Source organism: Chelon labrosus (genome assembly GCF_963514085.1).
Source record: "Chelon labrosus genome assembly, chromosome: 18".
In the NCBI taxonomy this organism is placed as follows: Eukaryota; Metazoa; Chordata; class Actinopteri; order Mugiliformes; family Mugilidae; genus Chelon; species Chelon labrosus.
The window spans coordinates 13,925,033-13,940,457 of NC_140351.1; the positions used below are offsets into that span (position 1 = coordinate 13,925,033).

The following is a 15,425-nucleotide window of genomic DNA, read 5'->3' on the forward strand; positions in this document are numbered from 1 at the left end:
TATCAAACCATCAGCTACCTGGTGTTACCCCCAGACTAAAGCCTCTCAGAGCAGCTTCCCACACTGAAACTCCAAACGCCAAAGCGATCGGATGCTGACTTTGTTTGAACAGCCAAACCTGTCTCATACCCGGGATATTTTGGATTAGTCTATTGCAGAGGCTTTTCCATTAATGCCAACAGAGCATTCCCCCACACCCCGCCCCTCCCCCCATTCAACTGAAGCCTCCCCCCATAAGATCGGAGGTGTGACATGCATGGCTTGTTGAGTGGCTCAAAGCATCCAGGAGTGTTTCAGAAAGCAGTGCAGAAAGCGTTTTAGAAAGCAGCACCACTCCTACTAGCCTTAAATATTGCAGGTACGCAGGATTGCTAATCAAAACCAACATTAGCATTTAGCCAAATAGTTCAACATAAAGGGATATACAGTTTGCTTAGTTGTACAACTCTCATAGCTGTGCGTTATGTATGTAGATAGTTAGCTTAGCGTTGCTTAGCTTAGCATAAAGACTGGGAAAACCTAACCAGGCTAGTTTGTTTGTATGCTAATAAGTGAGCTTTAGACCCTGTATTCCCACGCTAGGGGTTTCCCTCTGCTTCCAGTCTTTATGCTAAGCTAAATCTAGATTTACGCCACTGCGTCTGATCTGAAGGCACAACGCAGCGCCTCCCCGGAAAAGCAAAGAACAAGCAAAGAAAGTTCTCCCTTCGTTCGCCTCCTACACACCATCCACTCTGGCGTTTTTCTCTTTTCTGTGCTAATGTAATTTCAATAAAAGGAGCCGCTGCTCAGCTCGGTTCCAAGGAACTCAAAACACAGGCGCGGGAATCCCACCGACGACGAGCCTTTCAGCGGCGCAATTACAGAGAGATGTCGACACGTCAGCGCAAAGAGCGGAGGCCACTCTCTTAGACGACCGTTCTGCTCTCCGATGCAGAAGCATTAATCTAGATTAACTGAGAGACCCTTGGCGACGAAGTGAACAAGCATATGTCCCAAAATGTTGAACTATTTCTTTATCAGTAAAGCCAATTTCTACTAAAAGGGAATCACCAAGCTTCATAGTGAAAACGCAAACTAGATGTTGTATTTACAAGCTTTAGTAAACACCATCTAATAGCATCATCAGAGTGACTAATGGCACTCTACCATGTGTTGTTATTGACCGAAGATGCATTGAAATGTTGGAAACTAATTGTCATTTTAATGTGAGTAGATTATCATGCAGTTGTCTTTCCAAAACTGTCTTGAAAGCTTTCATACTCATAGCTTAGTTAAATGTACTTATCTTAGTTAGTTGAGTGTTTCAGCCCCCGCACAAAACAACCCTTTCACATTCTCATGTCTTTTTTTTTCCGGCCCTCATTTGTCTCTTTCTTGACAGCCATCCTGCATCCTCCCAGTGCCTCAGCACTGTGCCAGATAAGAAACAGGAGAGGAAGGGAAGCGCTGGCTAATATAGCCGCCTCAGACATCAGTTCTCCTCCGTTTCCCCTCCAGATGAATACACAATCAATACAGCGATGAATTAATAATGAAAGATGTAGAACAACAACCCCGCGCGAGCCGTCTTTATTTCCAGCCTTTTAATGCTCGAGTCACTTCCTGTTTGGAGCAAGAGGCGACGCGACTTGCTTTTGACCCTCTATGGAAATGAATACATACGTTTTTAGCTCTTTTTGTTTGTTGAACACAGGTGCTAAATGTGAACTGCTGGAGGGGCGTGTGGACATGTGTGTGCGATACATCGACCTGTTGTTTCTGCAGAGGTGTCAGAAATCGCACCTCTCACACTTCGTCTCTGCTTTTCCCGTCTGTTTCTTCGGATACACTCAAAGCACAGGGGAAGCAGCTTAGACCGCACAGGCTGTCCTCAGGCATGCAGTGTGTATCTGCGTGTATCTGCGTGTGCGCTATTGTCGGAGGCTCAGGCATTCTTCAGGATGTGCTGTCCTAATTGGCGGATCAGCCTAACTTCAGATACATGACTGCACAGACACTAATGCTAACACTAGTTTGAACTGAGACAGGAGGTTGTTTAGGTGAAGGCACACACACTGCACTTCCAACTTTAAATAGTTACCATTAAGTTTCCTTTTCAAAAAACGGCATAAAAAGAGAAGAGAAGTAAATATCAGCACATATTATGGCGTTTTTGGAGAGGACACTTTTGTCCCTTAAATTTAACAATGCAACAACTTAGGTTACACAGGTTTGAAATATCAAAATATGTTAAAAAAGTGCATCCTTTGAGAGTTAAAAGTACAACCAAATGCTTAAAACATACACTTTTTCCACACATTTCTCCAAAGGCCAAATAAGCTCTAATTAGGCGGCGGGATCCTCTTCATTTAGACCTCACTTTGCTTCACAGGCAGCTTGAGTGTGGACAGCCTGAATGCTTTGGGATGCCCAGCCGTCTAACAGGAGCGGGAGGCCTCGGAGCTCCAGGAGGAGCCAGCAGCATCTGCTTCCATGGACACCATCCAGAAACAAATAGCAAGAAAACCCCACAATTCCCGAGGCTAAACGCAATCATGTTTGATGCTAAACTGAGATGAAAGAGGGTAGGAGTGGAGAAAAAAAAAAAATGCATCCAGAAGGAAAATTAGTGCAGATTTGCTTCTCAGCGAGAAATATTTCACAGAAGGAAGCTTTTAAACCCAATGAAGGATGTTTAGCTGAAATAAGGCTGTAAGGTTTTCTGCAGCCTGAAGGAAGCAGGGGCTAAAGATCCCCGAGGTGCTCCTTCTCTCACTGCTGACGTCAGTGGGACTCCACTGCTCAGTAAGGTGGCCTGTCAATACGATGCCTTCAGATAGTAAATGTCATCGTTACAGAAAACCCCGGCTACACAGGCTGGTTGTAAGGAGATAATATATTCCTAATAATACTGCTAATGATGGGAATAATCTCAATGATTCTGGTAGTATTACGCTGATAAATCTGTAATATTGTTACTGTAGGCTTATCCTTTAGTAATCCCATGTGAGGGAAATAGAGCTGTGGCACTACAGAGGCGGGAACAGAGGACTGTGCTGGGAAGTTTGTTAGCTATTTAAAATAAAATCTTATGGACAATGGAGGATTTACGAGTTGAAAAATATTATGCAGCTTTAAGATACATGTCACTAAATAAAATGTGCCATAACTTTATATCAGAAAGATACCCCCTGTAATATCTCCATGCAGGGATCATTATAGTTTGTCCTGTTGTATCCTGAAACTATCAGCAGCAAGAAACTAGTTCAGTATTCAAGGAAAAATGAAGGTTTAATGTATGAACACACCAAACTGGCATCGAATAACCTCTGGCAACGAGGGCCGACTGCGACGTCGCCTTGTGTCGCCTGTGTCTGGACCACAAGGTTGCGCTTGAACACACCGCGAAGACTTCAGACAATGACGTGCTGTCATTCATGTTTTTTTGTCTGCGTGAAAAGATATAACTATTCATACCAGCAGGTGGCACCAGTTGGAAATCGTCATTCGAAAGGCGAAACCGGAAAAGCTGCTATTAGCTAGGAAGCTAGGAAGAGCTACAAACGTACAGAGCTGACCTCTCTCAAATCATGCTGATCAGTTCATTCACTTTAGAAAACATTTAGTTAAGATTGAATCAATATGTAAAAGGGAATAGCCTTTTGTGTGCCCTTTGAACTTTGTCATTTTATTTGCTTTAGTCACTTCTATTTTTTTCTTCTCGCCGCGCCCTGGTTCACTACAGCTAATCAAAGAGATCTCTCGGATGGACTTGTCCGTGTAAAATTGACTTAAAAAGTAAGCAACAGGAGTCCAACTAAAGGCAACGCTCTGCAAAACACCTGAAAAACTATAGAGCCACAGACTTTCACTAATAGTCCGACACTGGAAAATGGCCTACCATCAGCCTGGTGTGTAAGGGCAAATGTTGAAGTTTGTTCTGGAAGTTGAATAAGGATGAACTTCGCTAAGGATAAAGTTGTATAATTAAATTTTTCTGGAATTGTGAGATGCAGCTGCAGATATTTAAAGTATTTTAGATGATTAAAGATACCTCCCACTAAGCGCTGATTATTTAGCAAGCCCTATTTAAATCTGAGTCAGCCTCAGATGCTCTTTATCAGAAATGTACTGAACAGTCTTCTGATTGGCATTTGGTCTGCAGAAGATGGCTTTTAATGACAAGAGAGTAAGAACTATAACGGAAAGTGCCATCTCTCGAAAATGGAGGCAGTCTTTATTCCCTTCCTGTCAAAGCTTCTCCGCCACGGGCGCCGTGTCTCTTTTGATGATCAGCGACACAACTCAATAAAATGACCCAGGTTGCACTGAAATGCTGGTAGACAAGCAGCATCGTGCCCGGCGGCTTGACTCACATTAGCTTCAGCGCGTCCTGTCAGCTTAATGCATTTCCATCACATAAGAGGCATCTTTCTCAGAGAAGGCTGCGTGGTCCTTGTACTGTGATTGTTTCCACGACGTAACGCACAAACTGTGCCCTTCTGAAAAGGACAGCAGCGTGTTCCGGTCGAGAAACGTGTGCAAGTTTGTGTGGGTGCATAAGTCCTTCGGCCACACAGATAAGCTAAAGGAAGCTTGTGTGTTTTCATCTTGTTTGCATTATGTTTGGTTTATCTATGCACAATTGGAGATGTCAGGGATTAACTCCTCTTCTTCACAAGAAACCACTAGCCTACACACGGATTTATTAATTCACTGTAATTATCACTGTAAAAGACGGTGTTAACATGTGAAAAAAACATAGATAAGTTGCTGATGGTGGAAAAAAAAAGCTCTCAGAGGTAGTTACTTCCTAAATCTCATAGTGCAGCTTGAATCAATTGTTACTCAATAAAAAAGCAGTTACTTAAATATTAATTAAAACTGTACCTTCTCACACTCCAGTCCACATCTAAATTTGTCTCCTCCACTTGTCACGTGTATCCTTAAAGGGATAGTTAAGACATTTTGGAAGTGTGTATATTTACTATTTGGGAAGTTAGATGAAAAGATCGATACCCCTCTTGTGTGGATTCTGAAAACGTGAATCCATTTTTCAGCCTTCATGCTGAGCTAACCATGCTAAGCTAGCAGTTAGCTTAGCACAAAGGCTAAAAATGAGGAAACAGCTGGCCTACTCTTTAATAGGTTGCGAATGTCTCTCAATTTTTTTAAATAACACATTATATCTTGTTGTAAACGATTCAACTGCTATGGAGAGATATGCTGATCATTACTTGTTTAGCTTAGCACTACTGACTATGCTCAGAAGTCCCCATAATGAAGAAAACTGGCCCACAAAACCTAAATATGCTGTATCTTGTATCCTACAGGACATGACATTAAGAGTTTTTGAAGGTGATTTTCTTGTCTTTTATCGATGTTTAGCTCTTTTAGCTCTCCTCCTTGTGCTAAGCTTCTGCGAGGTAAATGCTGCCTTCAAATGGAACTTGTTAGCATGCGCTTATGACACAGGAAGTCTAGGACATGAAATGGTTGATGTTCTAGTGCTAACATCAGTCTGAGGAAAACGATTGCCAGTGGCGTCCTTTCACTTTGCTTTTGCTAAACGGTTAGCATCTTGCTCAAGCGCTTGTTCTTCTCATGTTCTGTTTAAAAAATGGTGACACAAACGTGATTGGTTGATGCCATTGCAGTTTGAAGAAAGGTGAAACCAGCTCCACCTTAATATGTAGCACAGTCACATAACAGCGTGCCACTAATAGCGGTAAAAACAGTAAATACAGTATGAAAGTTAGCATTTAGGACCCATTCTCTGTGTCAATATGGAAGCTAACTGTTGTAAATGTGTAAATGACGCAGTACTTATATTAGCTTCATGCGGGGGCTGTCCTCTAGCTTCACAAGAGGAAGCTACAGTAATAATGGCCCTTAACTGAACTGGTTCAGATCTTATATGAATCTGAGTCCATTGAAAAAAATCATCTTAATTTCAGCTCAGTTTTTCAAGATGCGATTTGTTGAGATTTAGATTTGGACCTCTGTGCTTTAAAGAGAGGTTGAATGGGCTGATTGGTTTCAGAGTCCACATTTTCTGCCCCTGAATAGAGACATATGACTAATAGCATATAGTCCTGACATTCACCATTCATTCATGATTCCATCAAAGACTGACTCGTAAAAAAGAAGACACACAGAGGCCTTCTTTAAGAGCAGGTTTTATCCTTTTGTAGCCGGCAAGCTATTATGCAGATATGTCTACAGTCGACTTCATAATGCTTCGGCTAACATTAGCACCTACTGACCGGCCTGTCAGAAAAGACCGGAGCCCCTGCTGGTGGGATGCTCCTCTCTTTGCTGGCTTGGCCTTTAGACCCACAAAGAATGGAGGATGAAAGGAGAGAGCACTTTGTTTCCTGGGGCACCACTATCTCCTGCTCTCTGTGATAATCCTGTCTTTATGCTCGAGGGCCTTGATGGCCACCATGATGCCTCTGCCCATGCTCCTCGTTGCCGCTCTCAAATTACGATCCAGCCTTTGTGCTGCACACATACTCAAACCCGGCACACTTACACTTTTATTTTTTTCCTTTCACAAGCTATTTTATACACCATATGTCCACTTTGGCTGGGATGCTGAAGACTGCATGGAGGGTTGAAAGCAGACGCAAAAAGATGAGGCGACTGCAAAAACAGTATTTTCTTCTGAGTATAGACTCACTTTAAAAAAAAAAAAAATGCGAGCGATATTTGAGCTGCCGCTAAAACAGACATTTTGATGAATCCTCTGCCATAAACTGGCGCTCATATTCTCCTGCTCCGTGTTTCAGAGCACCGTTTCCCATCCTTATTACATAACACAGAACTGGAGGTAATTTCTCAGCAGCGCAGGAGAAAACAGCGAGGTCAGTTTGCCCCAAGGCAGGGCCGGAGCAGCAGATATTAATAACACAAGTACAGGCAAGGAGAGCGATTCACTCGCCTGGCGTCCACTGGGAGCTGGGTGTAGTAAACCAGCGGCTCCTGTACACCTGGAGAACACGCCACAGCAGCAGTATTCGTGGATGTGTGTGAGTGAGTGCATGTGCCTGAGAAAATGATCTCAGCAATAAAACGTTTTGTCATTTGATATGGAAGAAATCAGGAAAAATTTAGTGGTTCCTGCCGTTTATTGCAGACAGGCGTCAATAAACATGTTAGCATGCAAGTCGTTTTGAGTTTCTGGCTGTGCATAGACATGGAAACCATTGACTGACAAGGAGTCCAACATTATTTACAAAAAAATATACATATACATACAGTCATACAACAGTTCAGATAGCTGTGCAACACTAGGTAGGGTTTGGATACCAAGGGCTTGCTCTGAGAACTGTCAAGCTAACCCGTTAGCATAGCACCTGCTATCTGAGAGGTTAGCTGCCTTCAAATGGTGTTTATCGTGTTCATGAATGAACTGGAAAAACGGTGTGGTAGTTGACGTTTTCAGAAATGACAGAAGTGGATGTTAAGCCAATATATTGTAATTTAGGCATATAACATTTGACAAAAGTCCTCATCCTTTCATTATGAGTATATTTGTTAGCTTGCCTTCAGTTTGGACACCAACGACTTGCGGCTGATGTTACCACTTGAACGCAAAGCATTTTGTGTACTCAACTTCCCATGTCATAACCACAAACTACATTTGAAGGCTCTCATAACAGAAGGAAGTCCCTCCATTGGGGAGCAGATGCCATGATTGTTTTCCGGTCCAAGTGAGCTTCACCTGAGAGTTAGCTTAGCATAGTCTCAAAAGCTGCTTTCAGCACTACGGCAAGGTAAATGAAGATCTTTCTTTCATTCAGAGTAGACTTTTTCTACAATTTAACTGACCCTGCAGCAATATATTGGCATTCGTGCATGATCTATGTGTGAATATCATGGCTAAAGTGTGGACTGAAAGTACATTGGAGGAAACTAGAATTTTCTGCTTTATTAAAAAAACCAAACGTCTTTATGATCAACCGAGGAACATCTGTGCCTTTTTTTTCTAATATGACGTGAAAGCATGTGCAGTTAACAGGGCCAGTACATGTCAGTATGGAGTTTAACCTCTCATTTTGGTACTCGGCTTCACAGTCAGTCACAGTTTTCCGGCATCACCCTCTTTAATTACAGACCCCACGAGCTCTGTCTTTTTTATTCCTCCTGAAAGCGATACAGCAACACTGACAGTAGCTTCTGCCACTTTCTGGTCTGTTTGTTGTTTAGCTGAGTTTCCACAGGAGATGGTTCGACTGAGGCGTTGCTATGGAAACCACACTGCCTGTTCATGAAACCCAGCAGTAGACAGGACAAGGTGTTTGTATTGAGGTGCGAGTCCCAGCTCATGAGAGAGTACAGCAGCCAGACATATTTACTTTTCTTGTTTCAGAGAGTTGATAGTGGCTTTTTAATTCTTAAGTCAGACATTTTTTTCTCAAGCTAACCCAGTTATTTGATGTCAGTACTTCATACAGTGTTTTAACACTTTTTATTAGTCTGTTTTATGTAACTAAGTGAGTGCTTTTATGAAATATTTAGGCTAACGCTTGTGGTGTGGGTCCATAACTTCCCAGTTATATTTTTCTATTCATGTTATACAAAAATATAATTAAAACAAATATAATTCTTGTTTTTATAAAAATTAGTTAGTGAGTTCTGGCTTACAACGGCCCCCTCTTGTTGAATTCGTTCTTATTTATTGACTTATTTTTAATTCCAGCAATTTCATCACATCATCTGTTGGGTTTGGGTGTATGGGAGCAGCTTCCACTATTCCAAATAAGTAGGAACACTCATTGTGCTAACAGGCTGACAAACGATGTTCCATCCTATTTCATATAACTTCAATTAGAAATAAGATCTAAATCAGTGCATTTTTTTTTAATAGCCAGAAAAATATTTCTCCAATAATCTAATGTCCTCTGACAGCTCTGGAACGTATGACCCAATGATGCTGGTGCAATTGCACAACATTTGCATGAAGGATCTACAGTACATCTGGAAATATTTGGCTGAGCTTCTGTTTAGACCAGTGCAGACAATGTACTACACTGGACTGTAAAAGACAGTGTTACAGATGGATTAGCTATGGATCCGTGATTCTTCTGCATTCTTATCACCAACTAGAAGGCTCCAACCCTTTTTCAAGTCGCAACTTCTGTGTTACTGTTGCTAGGCTAGCCAAATGATAGCCATGCAGGGATCCATTCCTATAGAAAAGCTTTAAAAACCTGCGGAGGAAAAGAAGTTCCAATGTTTCGCCGCCTCGTTACCACAAAACTCAACTATTACAGCGTTTTCAACATTTTTCAGTGGGAATGGACCACTGCATGGCTACTGTTTGGCTAACGCAGCAACAACAACATGGAAAGTCGGTTACTTGACAAAGAATAGGAGCCATCTACTTGGTGGTGAGCAGACCAATCAGAAGACCAACAAAGGGTCAAATGGGAGAAATTGGTCCTTTGAGAAATTCATGATATTATCTCCTCGCAGGAATAGTTTTCCCAACCAGGTTGACATTGCGATATGAACATTATAAATGAAAAACATAAGATTGTACCATTGCTACAGTAGGACTGCTATGGCACAGCATGTATGAGAATGTCTTATTACTTCATCAAAATTGCAAGAAAAGTAGAATGAAATGTGAAGAGGGCCGCTCATTTAAGAACATATCCCAGGTAATAATGTTCCAAGATCACCAGGGACTCTTTCACAAAGTTGCACTGGGGGCAAAAAGCATTAATAATACAAACCATTGCACTCTAATTGAAACCTTATTAGCCAGTGATCACTGGTTCAAATTTGTACCATATTAAGGGGAAATCAACCCTAAAACAGGAGTAACATACTGCACGTCCTTTCCACTGTTCAGGCTGCAGGCCAGAATGAAATCATCTATTCGTACAAAATGGAAAGTTATCTGTTAATCCTTTAACAAAATAAAACCAATGTGAATGTCTGTGCTCAAAACACACATCACACGAGGAGATAAAGGTCAGTACAAAGTCAGCCTCTGATTTGTTTGCAGTGAAGCAGCTGCAGGTTTTGCCTGATTAAACAGATTACAGCGCTGATTCAGTTGCTCACTTCAGAGGAGAGCGGCGAATTTTATTCATCCTACAACAAGGTGTATATGTTAAACGGTGATTTCTTAGTAAGAGCATTCAGTTTTCCTGTCTCTTTAATCGCCTGTTCTTTATGTAAAACGATGCGTGTGAGAAATTTGTACATGCCGAATGCTGGATCACGGAGATGTCTTTTTTCATCTGCACACATTGTCTCGGTGTCATGACACTGGTCCTGCCGAGCTATAACTCTCAAGAGCCGTACAGCATGTCTTCCACAAAGTTTAAAGCCAGTATAGATTTTCTAACAACACTTGCCTCGGGCGGTGCTCCATTTTTAAGTCTACCAGGAGGGAAAGCCTGTATGTATGTGGGCTGAGGTCGCTGAGAGACAGTTCAGCTTTCTCGTGGAACAGCACACGTCTGAAATATATTGTTAAATAAGCAGGATGAGGACTTTTGTGTGTGTGTATGGTTACACACACAATATATCATGCCTCTTGGTTTGCCCTTTGAGCTTTACCTGTCAGGTAGAAGAAACACACCTGTGAAAAGATTTGTAAGATACAGAGAGACTGACCTTCAGAATCACAGATGCTCGCCTTCTCTTTTCATAGTGCTTTAGGAAGCTAAGTAAGTGTAAATCCTCAGGAGGCCTGCTGGGAGGTCCTGTCTGACTGAGTGATGAGCCTTTTCTGTGTTGAGCAACCTATCAACGGATACGTTTACTGCATGGATAATCTTTCGTCAACCTGATCTCTTTTTGTAACCTTACGCTTGTAACACTTGCTGCAAACGTACAGGAAAACTTATATTTATTCCGACCAGAGAGCAATTATTGGATCAAGTGTTTAGATTGTTATAAGGCACATTGTTTTTCTTGTTCAGCGGATTATCAGAGGTCCAGTCTATTCAAATTAAAGTGGTTCTGATTATGTTGGTTATTAGATTAATATTGGTGGGCCCATTTTGAGGAAGAGAGGAAATTAAAATAACCCCATAATTTTCTGCTGTGACATGTGTGCAATTTGAAAAAAATAAAATCAATCTTTCATTTTGATTTGCATTTTTTTGTTTATGTTATATTTCCGCAGTAAATATAAATGATTTCCAGCATCTTGGCGGTGTCGCGGATGTAAACAGGAAGTATAGTGTTGCCATGGAGACTGTAGTCAGTTAGCGCTGGCTTATCACTTTTAGCTCTTTAAAGAATATATTTTTAAAATTCTGGACTAACTAGCACCATTAAAAAGTATGCCGAATTAGCTGTTAGCATGTTATATTGCCATTATACTCATGAAAGTGAAGGCAACTGTCAGTGAATTACTTTAATATAGTAGAAAGCTTAAAACGTGATGATTTTCAGGTAAACTCTGTAGTCACGAGGAGCGTTATTTTACGGTTTCTAAGCGGATTCATGGATGTAATTAATATTCGACTTGATGTTCATGGACGGTGTAAGTCGCACAAGGTCTAAAGATATGTGTATCATGTGTGCGGATTTCACCTAGTTATGATTTCGAGAGTAATATTTCGGACGCAGCCATTAGCCACTAAGGGTATAAATTAGCCTAGCTTAAATAGTTTGTGCCACAAATTGGGTTGGGGTTAGTTTGTTTAGACAATATTTATATTTCTAATATTAATATGGAGTTTCTGCTTTTGTCAATATTGTTTATTTACTCTTGTTTGATAGTAAGCAATTGTATTTGGCCTTAATAGCTCCACCAATGCCACATTTCAATTGTTTTATCCCCTTTTTTAAACAATAAACATGCTAATAGCTACCTGGCTTGTCAGTATTTATTAGGTTCCTGTTGTTTTTCTAGCACGTAACACTAGTTTTGGAGGTTTGTAATTTTCTAACACAGTTCATTCCCAAATGTTGTACCTTAAAGGTACAAAAAAATGAACACACAACTTGTAAAATCATTCACTTTCCATGACACTCTTAATTCTTCAAGGTCTGGGTTAATGTTGTCCTCCTGTCTTGCAGGGGCGTGGTGCGAGTGGACATTAATCTGCAGGATGTTGATATCGACCAGTGCTCCTCTGACGGCTGGTTTGCTGCAACCCATCGATGCAACCTGACTACTATGGAGGTGAGTGTGCTGAACATGTGGATTGGACAGAGGATTGATCTGCTCCGTAAAACTGAACTGTAATGTACACCCACTCAGTCACATCTCCACGAGGCACTAAATGGAAAAGCAGTAAAGCTGAATGTCTTGTGACAAATGGATGGCTATCTGATGCTCCCTTAATGATCTTGTTATGACCAGCAACAACCTAACGAAACACTGCAGGGTGTCTTTCAAGTATTTGTACATAAAATGGTCTGTTTTTTTATTTCCATTACTGTTTTGAATGTTCTTCAAAACAAATAACCCGTATTCTACAGTATACCATAGCTTTGACATCTACAGTTTAAAGAATCACTTGATATCTATCTTCATAAATGAATCCTACAGTCTGTCAAGGCTGTGGGAAGGATTTCGTTTTGGTCACACATTAATCTTTCTTAAAGACACATGCACCTTTTTCTCAGCTATTACCTCTGTCGAGGTTATGTTGCTATGAAATATGATGTATTTGTCTGTTGACACTGAAAGCGCTGCTTTGCGTGAAACTAGGTGGACAGATGGGCAAAGTGATTTTTCAGTCATTAAGCAGCTAGATAGATATACAGTCGACGGGCTTGCTTCAAATCTTAAGGGCTTGATCCCAGGGTCAAGAAGTATATTTAACTTAGAAGTTAAGTGATTGAGAATGGAGATGGAGGGTGAGATATATGCTGGCAGATGAGGAAATAGCCATGGTAATTTTTTTATACTGATGAAAAATATCCCGTCTCAAGACCTCGGAACATGTGGCTCTTGTGACAAGATGATAAAAGTCTGAGCACTCGGCTGTTTTTAAGAGGGTGTCATATATATACGCCAATTTCAACAGTGCTTTAAAGATTAAAAGTCAAAAATGTTATGTTTGTGTTTTTTATATCATTGATTCACATGTGCTGTTTGATATGAATTAAGAATCAGAATCAGCTTTAATGGCCAAGTATGAACACATACAAGGAATTTGACTCCGGCAACTTTTCTCTCTAGTACAGAAGCATCTTAAATAAGTGAAATAAAATAAAATAAATCTCAATTTGTACACATCAAATATAGGATAATATATACACCAAACCAGGGTTATTGTACAGTGAGTATATACAACAGTGCAGAGTTATTGATTATTGTTCATGTGGATGGACTCACACTCTGTGACTGCTCAGAGTTCAAGTTTTTTGAGATTTTTTTACTGAAAACACCAGAAACTGAGCTTTAAAACACTAAAACAAGATGCTCGTCTATCAATTCCACTTTCAAAAGTTCAAGTTTATAAAAACTGTGGTGAGGGAAGAAATATCAGAAGTGTTTTAATCACCTGCCCTGGCTAGCTAGCAGCTAGCTTCCCAGCCGAGGTGCCCTGATGCTTCCTTACCTGCCGTTTGAGTCTCATCTTTAAGAGCGATAGGTTTCGAAGACGTTCTGTAGATCAGGCTGCTTCATAATGCATGTGATGTAATGGATTGCAGTGAGCCTCTTTGAATAATTAATCACCCTCTTTGTCTGAGTACTTCAGTGGACAGTCAGTGCCAGAGACATTTGACATAGTGCCCGTGTATACGTGTGTGCGTGTGCGCGCGTGTGCATGTGTGCAGGGTGAGTACAAGGGGAGAAATACATTGTTAATGGTATGGATTTTGGCTGGGTTTGCAAAAATAATGATCTCTGTGTGCCTACAGTGCAGGAGTGTGTCAGGAGTGCGCTTGCTTACAGTTGAATGATGAAAGCTGGCATGTTGCAGGACGTGTCCCGTCTTGCATGACAGCTTTATCATTCAGAAGTGCTCATTATCGCCACACTTGCTGGATAAACAACATGGTAAGGGAGTGGAATATATGACGGGGTGCACCGAACAAGAGCAGCAGTCAATTCAGACGCTTCGTTATTTCTTGTGAATCGAGTTCCTGTCATAATTCATGCATAAAATATCTGTCTGTGGACGTAGGAATTACCAGCGAGCCATCTATGATGTCTGTTGAAGCTAACCACCTACCTCCCCAGTCCTAAAGTGTGCGACCAGGTAAATTAGAGGTGATACGGGAGGCAGATGTCTCTCCAGCTATGAATAGAATGCACGACTGCAGTGTAATCAAGTCTTGTAGCGCTGTGTGCGTGCGGTAATGTGATAAAAACAGTACTGGGAGGGATGCCCTGTATTTGCAAACGGGCATTCATTTTGTTTTATTGACTTTTTTTTTTTTCTCTCACCATGCAGGTATTCCCTCTGCATGTGCAGCAATTTGTGGTTTAATGGGTTTCTTTGGGGCCATTTAAATATCCACGTTAGGATTATTCTCTTTGTTTTATTGGAGACAAAGCAGTTGTTCGTCCTGGAACGGTTTATTTACTTAACTGTTTCATTTACAGTACACACATTCTCAGATGCTCTTTTTAACATAACAGTGTGTTAAGCAATGCAGCAATGGCACTTTTGTTATGCATGCGAAACTGCATCAGAAGAAACCATGGTTACCATTCGTCGCATATCCACTGCTTTCAAACGGCAAATTTGGAGACACTCGTAGTTAGTAGTGGTGACAACAGATTTAGTCTAGAGGCGCTTATATGGAACTGCGTGACCTAAACGCAAAGACCTACGCACGTAGCCTACGTCGGTTCGAGCCATTTATATTTGTGCGCTGGTCAGTCTTGCTCGCTCTGTAACAACGCCACCCCAAACACTGGTCGGCGCTGTGTCTTTTTTGCCAGTCGGGTTAATTTTTGTTTCTACTTCCTGCTTCACTTGCAACAATGGCGACTGAAACTTTCGCTGAACACAAGTCACACAAATGTCCTTATCTCCAAACCGTCTCAGTTAACCTGATCGATTCTTTATTTATTCCAAAACAATCAATTCAAAAATTGTGGCGATGGAGAAGCAGCCGGAGCACTAAAGTGGAAACACGCTACTTCAAAGCGGACCAATCACAACTCTTGCGCTCTGCATCGCCGCGGTACGTAGTTACATTTCTGGAGAGGTAAACGTCAGCTACGGCTGTTCAATTTGTTTTAGTAGCAATTGATTCACCATTTTGCATTTATATCTAGATATCTGATAGGAGATTATTTAATACAGCATTTACCTGGGAATGTCGCCACAGGCACCCCAATTCATAAAAATGCAAATATACAGTATAAGTGGAATAGTTTCATCCATCAGCTATAGGCTCAGTCACCATTATATTACCTCATTAGGTAATATATACAGACTTAACAGACATTTATTTAAATGAAAATCTCAGAGATTGCCACTTAAAGTGCCGCCATTCCAGCA

The 15,425-nt window shown here is 41.1% G+C and overlaps 1 protein-coding gene across 1 annotated transcript in view; it reads left to right on the plus strand.

The window, feature by feature from the left end:
* gpr158a (G protein-coupled receptor 158a) overlaps nt 1–15,425 on the plus strand; it is a gene marked incomplete at its 5' end in the record, with an annotated part of 61,116 nt that overhangs the window by 1,717 nt on the left and 43,974 nt on the right. Inside the window, one exon of the mRNA XM_084566776.1 lies at nt 12,034–12,139. Coding sequence (XP_084422902.1) covers nt 12,034–12,139 — 106 coding nt within the window. The remainder of the gene's footprint in view (nt 1–12,033; nt 12,140–15,425) is intronic.